Source organism: Poecilia latipinna, unplaced genomic scaffold (genome assembly GCF_001443285.1).
Source record: "Poecilia latipinna isolate Pla-1442-1.1 unplaced genomic scaffold, P_latipinna-1.0 Scaffold441, whole genome shotgun sequence".
Taxonomy (NCBI): domain Eukaryota; kingdom Metazoa; phylum Chordata; class Actinopteri; order Cyprinodontiformes; family Poeciliidae; genus Poecilia; species Poecilia latipinna.
The window spans coordinates 341,877-352,407 of NW_015113057.1; the positions used below are offsets into that span (position 1 = coordinate 341,877).

A 10,531-nucleotide genomic window follows, 5' to 3' on the forward strand; every position below is an offset into this window, starting at 1 on the left:
AAGACATAATAATTTACTGATTTTGCACTTTAGATTAAATTTAGATAAACTGAATATGTTTCTGCCATGATGGCTGTAGAATTCAATATACCAACAGTGTCTGGTATTGTGTGATCTTGATGTTGGGCTGAATGGTACCAGTGGGTCTTTGTGCGAGTACAGAGGGGGCTTACCCAGTTTGTTTGACAGAGGCAGCCCTCTAAATAGAAATGACAAGTTAGTGATCGCCAAGAAAAAGACAGATGGAAAGTGTTCCGTATCCCAGAGAGCATTCAAGACTCTCTTGCCAAGAGTTGGGGAGGATCGTAGAGCCAAACTAGTAAAAGGATGGGGCCTGGGGTCTCACTTGAAAATGTCCAACTATTTATTGTCGTAATTTATGGTGACGAGATCTGGTAAAAACATACTTGGTAACATAGTTTATACATCCTTGAAGTCAACAGTTTAATCAGTGCCAGTGTGTGTTGCAGACCAAGCTGCTGTTATTATAGTAGTTTACAGAAGAATCAGTTTCCGTGAAAGATATCAAATTGCAAACTTGTCCAATCAGAGTATTTGATTGGACTGTTAAACCACTGGTGGTATTGGTGGTATTCTGGGATTTTATGTTCCTTACATTATAGATGACGATATCTGTCAGTCCATCGACCCATCCATAAATGCATCTATACTCCCTCTATCCTGTCCTTCATTCTTTTCTTCCTTAGCATGGCAGTCCCATCAGACCGTCAGTTCCTGAAACTACACACACACAAAAAACCCTTGTAAAAGCGCACATGGGGACAGTGTGACCCTACTGGACTGTACACAGAATAAAAAAACTTGTGGGTCCCAAATGATCCAATCTCTGTAGACCGCTGGAGGGTTAATGCTTTAATCTGTTCATCCATCCACCCATTTATGCTTTTGTCTATCTGTCCATCTGTCCCTCCTTCGATCCATCCAGTCTTCCTTCTTTCCTTCGTGTTTTGTGTGGGTTCAGGTTGGAATCGTCTAAAAATGAGGTTAAAAGGGTCAGGAAAGTTTGGAAATACTGGAAAAGTACAGATATTTGACAAGAAAGATACGTAGGGACTCTACAAGTACCTTTTTGTGCTCCCATGGTTGTTCTTTAGAATCTTGCCACACAGTGTTCCAACGTTGGTCAGGTGTTTCTTACCTGCTAAGGCAGCATTGTTGCTGGCATTTCTTTGCTCTGCTAGAAGCAACTCTCCCTCTGCCCTCTGACCCCCGGCTGTCATCGGACTCGGCTGCAGCTTTGAGGGAAGAATTGGGAGAGAGAGATTGTTGAGCAATGAGTGACCTGTTTGTTTTATTTCAGCAGGCATTTCCCTGTTTCACAGTGGGAGAACATCCTCTTGTTCAGCACTGGAGGTTGTGTGAAGTTGAGGCAGCCAGACAGTGTTTTGCCACGGTGGGATCACAGACGGGCCAGAGCGTTAGCTTGACTGGGGAAACTCCTCTTACTGCGACACAGTAGTTGGAAACACCAAGAGGATGTTTCCATGGAGATGCCATTGTTTACTAACCCCAAGACGTTTGGCAAACCTAACGAGCACTACATCTTGTAGTTGGGTTATTATTGACTTAAAAAAAAACGTGATATCAGTTCACCAAGGATGCTGACCTTGCGAACTTGCAGCCAATCCAGGTTGTCCTTGGCATGCTGGGAGCATGTAAACCAGGAAGTGGCCTGAATAGTTCTCCACAAATGAGGGAAATGCTGACTCTGTCAACATAGATCAAATCTGTCGAACATTTGCGAGAGAACGTTGGCAGCTCTCGCAGATCCCTCCCTAATCCCTTTTTTTCCATCAGGAACCATAACTGAGGGCACAACAATAGCAAACGTTATCATCCAGCCTCTCTGTGTCCGGTGTCATTTACTGCAGAGAGAACCAGGTGGTCACCAACTCTGTGATAAAATCCATTTAGAAGGACGTGGAGCCTGAGATATGGGAGTTTTGTCCTTTATATTGTTCCATGAGCCGGTTATTTTGGGCCTAGTGTGGAAATGATTAAATGCTACAAAGCTGCCCGTGTTTTATTCACACACAATGCAGGGGACTGCAGACTTTACTGATAGTAATAATTTACACCAACAGATCGCTTGTTAACACATCATCACCTCTGTTGATGAATAGTAAATAAAAGTGTTTTGAGCTGATTTTTCTAAAGGAGGTTTACTCATTGATTATTTAATTGAACCTTCCTGTGCTGTAATAAATAATTTCGCGATTAGGTGAGAAACTGCTAAGTTTGTTGTGATATTCTGGGGCTTATCTCAGAGATTTAAGGTTTTTACAGGTCTTCCTTCTATAGACTAAGCCTTCAACTAAATGATTGTTTACGCAATCAATTATTCTCTCAGCTACCACTAAAATAATGGGAAATTTTGCTGTCTCCATGCAACGGGAACAAATTATAACTACGCATTAAATATTTTTCTGATTTTGTTATATTGTTCCTGCAGCTTTCTTCTAATTCCTGTACGTCTCACCAGATAAAGAACGGTCTTCTGCTTTACATTCTAATGAAAACAATCAACTAATTTGATTCTCTTCTTTCTTTGTGTCTCCAGCCAAACCTTTCACTTCCAAAGTGAAGCAGATGCGTCTGCACAAGGAAGACTTTGAGATCCTGAAGGTTATTGGAAGAGGAGCGTTCGGCGAGGTAACGGACCATTTTGTTATTTTTTTTTTCGCCCCGATTTTGAAAACAGACCAACGCTCAATACTAAAGTGGAAATGTTATGTGCTTGATTAATCCATTTTAAAGACATTTAGGGGAATCGAAACAATCTTCATGCTTCATCTCAGACCTGGTGATCACCACCGTGACGTGACGTGACGTGACGTGACGTGACTTGAATGAGATAAACTTGTTTGTTTTTCATTTGAAAAGTCTGCAAATGTTTGGAATTTCCTCGGTTTTAACTTGAGGCATTGATGATTTCCCAGGTCAGCAGGTGTCTAGAAGAGATTCTCCTAAGCCTTTATTGCTACTTGCTCAAATGGGAGAAGACTGGGGTGTTTCTGCATTTGACAGTGATTTCCTTGCTGCTGCATTCCATCAGCAGTGTGTAGCGTTAGTCTGCCACCTGAGCATGACTCTACATGCTTCCCCAACGGAGCTCCCAGAATCCTTTTTCTGCTCCTAATCTTTGAATTTACTCTAAATTAGACAACCTTAGGAAGCAGGAAGTGTGATTTAAGGGATTTTAAAATCCATTTTATATGTCCATGCCTCTGGGGAGGTGAGGGAGTTTGAAAAAAAAAAAAAGTATTTGTCATTGAGTTTCAGGTAATGTCGTCAAAGAAGAGGAATGCTGAAAGGACAAGTATTGGAGTCCTTAGCTGCTAAAACAGGACATTTTCAAGGTGTCAGGTCTTTTACTAGAGTTGTTTGGAACCAGTTCTAGTTTGTGTCTGTGAGAGCGAGGAGACTGTTTCGCAGGTGTTTTCAGTAGAGATGCACTGATTAGAGATGATGTGATTAATGTTCAAGTTGTTTTTTTTTTTTTTCCCATTTTATTTTTTCTTCCAACTCCGACATGTCTTTTGCCAAGTCTGACTCACTTCTAGAGTTTTAATGAACAGCTCTAGCTAAATGGTTGGTTACACTAACCTTAAAGCAATAATCATAAACATCAGTTCCGCTAATGCTAATGTGCATGGTATTGAGTGGAAGCTAATGCTAAAGCATTTATTCAACCATGTTGATACCCGTCATGTGTCATTGACACAACATGTTTTATTGACCTCAACAGGGTCATATTTGTTACACTTCATAGTGATGTGATAAACCTTTCACTCATTTTTTTAGGTTTATAATTGTTGAGTATTGCAAACTCTGGGGCTGATGTTGGCTAATTGACCACTGTAGGGATTCAGACAGAAAGCACACAGGACATTAGTAGGTTTGAAACTGTTCACTGATGTATTCTAGATATCTCGCATCACAGGTGGAGAACATGAGGAAAGGAAAGGAAAGGAAATTGCTGCGTAAAACGTTTTCATCCACTTCAGAGATAATGACTATAAATGTCTAACTATTTGAAGAACAGGTGATATGTAATGCTTTAACACAGATGTTGAACTTTATTGAACTGAAAGCTAGCTAAGTTGGCGCCTTATTATTCATCCCAAAAAATGAATTTAGGCGAACTAAGTGCGCTAACTGTTTTCAAAGCTAGCAAAAATGCTAAAGCGCTCATAGATAAATTTGCTCTGCTATTAGCAGATTAGCAGAAGCCTGCTCACATCTGCTAATTATTTCTACTTTGTGGATGAATTGTAACTGCAACTTATTGGAAAATAAATCTGGTTCAGTAAAATTAGCTTGGCTTAGACCTTCTCTCTGATTAATTTGGGAACATTTTTTCCGACCACTCGGGGGAGACTGGTGGAGCTACAGTCGTTCCTTAGATATGGAGGGAAAAACTAAAGTAATGCAGCACATGTACTTTTCTGATGCTACAACTAAAGAGTTGCCATATCCTAATAATTACACCTGCTAAACACGCTGCCAGCATACATGGGACTATAGGAAACAATGTAAGAGTGGCTCAAGTTTCTCCATTTTACTAAAGCAAATAGAAACCGATATTTCCATATGTTATGTAAAACTCATTTGTTGCTGTCCAGCAGTAGTTTGACATGTGTCACATTAGGCAACAAAAACCACACATAGTTTGGAACCGCGTTTTTATTCATCAGTGAAAAATGTCTTTGGATGTCGTCTATTTTTTTTTTTTTTTGTGTATTTTATTTTAAGAAGAATTAATGCAGGGAGGGATAGATGAGGGCAAACTGTGAGAAAAAAAACTTTTTTTAAAGTCAGAGGAGGGGAGTGTGCGCTCAGGACAGTTTGATGTCATCCTCCGATTATCAGCAGCAGGAAGAGAGACGGTGCCAGGTGTGTGACGTAGTGGATCTGCACCGATGAATGGAGCGGTTTGTCCCGGCCCACTGACTGTGAGATCGCTTTATCAATATTGAGAGAAAAGAAAAAAAAAATGTTTGCGCAATGCAGCCTAGAATCGAATCTGATTTTTGTTTTGAACAGAGATGAAGATCAGAGCAGTAGAGGTGAAGGGGGAAAAAAAGAGAGAGGGGTCAAGGAAAGAACAAAAACAGAGGCACTGCCAAGATCACTTCTCTCCCTCCTTTCCTTCTGTCCTCCCTCATTCCTCCTCTCTAGTGAGAGATCACTGGGGGGAAATCCAAACACTGCAGGAATGTTATCATTGTATTGCATTAGCAGCATTCCCCTGGTTAATTTAATAGGATGCAGACCCCTCCGTTTCATAGCGCCGCTTTGTTTGCTTCCCTTCTTCCTACTTCTGTTTCAAATTTTCAAAAAAACTCTTCAAGTCCTTCTTTATGTCAGCGATTCAGACTCAAATAAATCTTGTTTTTGTAAAGAATGGAGACAAAAAAAAACATAAACGGTGTCCGTTGAAAGCAATGGGAATAACTTGAGTTTGTGTGAACTCGTGCTTTGGCTGTCTGCTCACAGCGGTTTGTCGCTGCTGCTTGTGCAGCTCCTTTTTTGGCAAAACTGTAAAGCTGGAGCCGAGGAAGTTTTTTTTTTCTTCTTCAAGGCTATGTTTAGCAATTAGCAGTCAGGGAAAGCTGGCAGTTGTTAATGTGGGATGGTGAGGTGGGTCGTCACGGCAGCGTGATCTTTAGGCATTGGTGACAAATAGCAGCTATAAAAGGAAACGTTGGGGAGCTTCAGGATGTTCTCTGTTATTTTCAAGACAATCACCACCGGTTCAGTGGACGAGATGGGAATGAAATGATGTGTATGTACAGAGTCTGGGTCAGGAAATCAGTCTCCAAGTTCAATATACTTGTTTACTTCCATTTAGTATCAATTTTACACAATTTCCATGGTATGTGTACATACAGGGGCAAAATCCAAGGTTCAGAAGGATTTGATGGCATTAATTTTTTAAAAATCCATTTAAACTTTCCTCAGATTATTTCAAGATGCATGGTTTTAATGCCTCCTGTCATGTTTTACAGAAAACTACTGTATGTAAAGGTTTCTAATATTACTAATAACGGTGGGACTTGATTCAAATTAAAATTTTTAATAGGGTTAATTGCACGGTCTGTACTTCATCAATCACAATTAATAGCATTTCAATCTAAAACTATATACTGACAAAATCAACAACATTTTAAAATTTTTCTGCTAATTTATTGAATAATTAGACATTTGAGCTCAGCAACCAAGATATTTATTGCTTTTAACCCGTCATTTGGGTAGATAGCAGCTATAAGTAATGAGGTTTATAAGACTAAAAACTGTGTGGTCCATAAAAGTTCAAATGTGGTTTAAAGAAAAACGGCACACATCGAACATCATCATAAACATTCATCGTAACCTGATGAATGAAAAAAGTAGTACATTTGGACGCTGTTCCTTTAAGGCTGTTCTTGTGGTGTTTTATTTTTTACAGAAGCTGTGGATAAGAATAAAACAGTTTTTTTTGTTCCTGTTACATTCCTGATATAAGAATCAATTAGCGTACATTGCAGCATGATTGGTCCAACTAGAGGCACAACAAGTTGATCATGCACCTATTACCTGACCTCTTCCACAGTGTTTCCTTCTACAAACAGCTTGTGTAGAGAGTGAAGGCGGTTTGCTGCAGACTCTGTCATTCCTGAGTCTGCAGCAAACTGCCAGACAGAGGACTGTTTCCATTCTTTTAAAAGAAGGCTTTAAACTGTGAAAGTTGTACAGAAATGTGCAAATGTTTCTTTTTCATCGATCACTGTGCGGCTCAGAGGCAAACAGACGGTGAACCGTGCAGTAACCTATACATCAGTGTCTGGAGATAAAACATCCCTCCATGCGAACCTTGTCCTTCTGCTTATCTGAGGCTGAGAAACAATTCAATAACTTTTTTTTTTGTTGCTGTTATTTAAGCAGGAAATAACTTTTCTTAAAGAGTTCTGTGGCACTGGGGAGCCAGCGCACTCACACATAATCAGAGAGGTAACCTGGGCGACCTTCACTGCTGCTCATTCTGGGTCTTCCCAGGTGTAAATGATTATTTTAATAATCGAGTAATTTATTATTGTGACAATTAATTTAGACCTTGAATACAGAATTGTACCATTCTGTAGAAGCTACTTAAGCTAGAAAAAGAAATATGAGAAAATGCAAGTAAATAAAACAGTTTTGTTCCTTTTTGTTAAACAAAAAGAAGGAAAAAAGTTCAGATTCAATGATTCAGACATTACTTTGTCTCAAGTTTGAAGTATTAAAAAAGATGAATGCCTCAATTTCAGCTTGAGGCAATAGTAAAAATGAACTTTTATATTATATTTACTTTGGTCTCAAGTTTGAGGTATTTAAGTAGTAATAATTTAAAGTGCAGAAACGGATAAAAAAAAAGTTTCACATTAAATAAAAAATAAAACTGCCTTTTATAATATACTTCACTTTCAGTCTCAAGTCTGAAGTATGTAAATAGATTTTTTTAACTTATTCTTCCTCTTATAGACTTTTCAAATGTCAATGTCAAATTTATTTATATAGCACTTTAAGACAGAACTGCACCAAAGTGCTGTACAAGAACGACAACACAAATGACAAAACAGAGCACAAAACAATACATCAGTTAAATGCCAAAATGTTTTGTCTTTTGGTCAGACAAAAGACAAAACAGCAAATCACAGTCATACAAATCAGCTTAAATTTTAGTAAGTATAAAGTTCTTCAAAACAATCAGATTGATGAAGTGGCAAAAATTGTAAATAGATATTTCTAAAATATTTTTTTCATGTGATTACTTGATAAGCAACTATTAAAAGTGATTAAATGGAGCTGGAAGATCTGGAGCAGAAGCTGAAATAGTGGAGAATCCCAGTTATGAGCCTGCAGAGAGGAAAGTCACACATCTGGAAGGATTTTAAACTGACAGCAGATTAAAATAAAACGACTCATTATATAATCTGAAATTGAGCTTAATGTTTCACTCTGTAATTTTTATGAATTGATCTAGAACGCATACTCTAGTGACATTTTGTTGATTTCCTCCTAACTCCATCATTTACTTCTAAAGAAAGTTAAAACTTCTTTCTTGTCTGCAGTTTTCCCCAGGGTTTCCTTTTCACATTTCTGGCTTTAAACCCCAAAGTTAAATGTATTTATATTTTGAATCCTTATCTCAAATTTCTGTACTTTCTTTCCCCACATGATTAACTCAGAATTTATCTCTTATTAAAATAATTCTCTGCAGGACTCTTTTTTTTTTTTTTTTTGCTAAGTTCACACACTAATGCCCTTTATGAGGAGAGCGTTTGTTTCTTTAAACTGTTGCAGTTGTTGTTCAGCTTCAACTCCCATTTCCTCCCAGGATAAGATGCAATACATACAGAAAATGCTTATGCAGTTTGATATTTTTCTTACGTCAACTAAAAATACATTTCTCCTTCTCTTTGCAGGTCGCGGTGGTAAAAGTGAGAAACACGGATAAGGTCTTCGCTATGAAGATTCTCAACAAGTGGGAAATGCTCAAGCGAGCAGAGGTTAGCACCAACTTTATTAGTTCTGGTTATCTGAAGCAGTCTGCTGCAGTAATCATGGAAATGCTTCAAGGAAAATAATGATGAAGGTTTTAAAAAAGAAAAAGAAAGAAAGGGCCTCCTGTCGGGAAAACCCACATCCTCTGTGGAGTTTCATTTGAATCAAACATTTGTTGATGGATTGCAGAACATGTCACAGCCTGATCTGCCCATGCGTGTTTTTCTCATCATCTCCTTCCTGACACCATCCTCACATTCCTGTTGGCCTGCTGGGTCTCTGAACTAGCGGCTCACATGTCACAAAGCAAAAAAAAAACAACAAAAAAACAACACTCCACAGTATTTAGACGTACGTGCAAATACGCTTAAACGCCCAGAGGTAGAAAAAGTGACAGATCCACAGACGAGATCTGCAGAAATCTGCAACTGCTACAACCTGAAGAGATGGGGTGTTTTTATCCTCAGGCAAATAAAACTCATTTAGAGCCACAACTGTTACATCACTTTTAAAAGACAGTTTACACATTTCTATGAACCACCTTTTTTTTTTTTCTGGGCATTTTTTTTTGGATTCAAAATAAATATAAAATTGAACAAAAAAAAGGATGGATCTAGTTTTTTCAGTGGAAAATTATGCACAAGAATAATAATAATAATAAAAAATGTATTCCTACATAAATAAAAAAAACCCAGAACAAAGCATGTATGTCATACTTTAGGTTTAATTCTCTGTGGAAGTTCAACATAAATATTGCAGGAGGAAACGGCTAAAACTCTTCATTTATTATCATATCTATAGTTAAAATATTAGTAGGTTCTTTTACACTTTAACCAAAATTATTAAGAGATGATTCAGAGCCAAAAAGCTTCAGTCCCTCTTTATAGATATTAGATGTACACATCACTACCTTCCTAATTTAATAGCCTAATTGATTTTTTTTTTTTTGTTGCCAAAAATGATTTTGTAATTTTCTACCTAAATCATCTTTTGACAAAAAATAACAAGCCATTATTTTAGGAAGGTGATATAGATTTAGAACATATGGTGATGAAGTTTAAGTGTTTTTCTATTTCTTTTGATGGTTATTTCTTCATTCTGCATGTTTGTGTCGACCACAATACAAATATGAAGACCTTCTTTGAAAAGAAAAAAAAATTCTTCAATTGGTCCTCATCTGTTTCTTTCTCTGAAACACAGAGAAATAAGTGGCATAACAAAAATAATGGAAGGTACAGACCGGGTTTTTCGACTCTGAGGTCATTCGTGATATCAGGTCAGCTACCAAAGCTTCCTCACCGTTTTACTGTAGCATGGAAAAAACATTGTTTTGCCATGATTTATTCCTCCGGTTTACAGAAAGTCACCAACACAGGATTCACACACACAGACACACACACACGCACACTGCCAATGTCTGCAGGAATGTAGAAGATTTTAAATCGTCTTTGAATCTTTGTGTAGACGGCGTGCTTTCGAGAGGAGCGGGACGTGTTGGTGAACGGAGACAGCCAGTGGATCACCACCCTGCACTACGCCTTCCAGGACGACAACAACCTGGTAACACAGAATCCTTCCTCCTCTGCAGCCTGGGCAGTAGCACAGAAACATGTTTTCAGCAACTGACCTGCATGGAATCAATAATAGAAAGAAATGAATAATTCAACTCTGATGTCACCATTATAGAGATATTACTAATGCAATAAACACAAAAAAGAATCCGGTTTTATTAAGGGAGCATCCTGACGGCTCACTTCCTGTGGAGTGGGCTTAATGTGGGTGATGCTTGTATAAATAAACAGCTTACGCTTTTTGACGTTGCACATCCTGCATTGTGACTATTGCTCATACGAACATTGCGTTGTCATGCTGCAACAGCTCTGTTTGTGTGCGTCTGTGTCCATAGTAACGACATCGGTGTCGGGGTTGCATCACAGTATTTTTCTTAGTATTATTCTGATAACAATAAAAGTGACAATAAGAA

At 38.2% G+C, this 10,531-nt stretch overlaps 1 protein-coding gene across 1 annotated transcript in view; it reads left to right on the top strand.

Moving 5' to 3' along the window:
• The window catches only part of LOC106951117 (serine/threonine-protein kinase MRCK alpha-like), a 36,045-nt gene extending 25,561 nt beyond the window's left edge, over window positions 1-10,484 (top strand). The window contains exons 3-5 of the mRNA XM_015038437.1: window positions 2,582-2,673; window positions 8,469-8,552; window positions 10,012-10,484. Of these exons, the coding sequence (XP_014893923.1) occupies window positions 2,582-2,673; window positions 8,469-8,552; window positions 10,012-10,173 (338 nt within the window). The 3' untranslated portion in view covers window positions 10,174-10,484. The remainder of the gene's footprint in view (window positions 1-2,581; window positions 2,674-8,468; window positions 8,553-10,011) is intronic.
• Window positions 10,485-10,531: the final 47 nt, after the last annotated feature.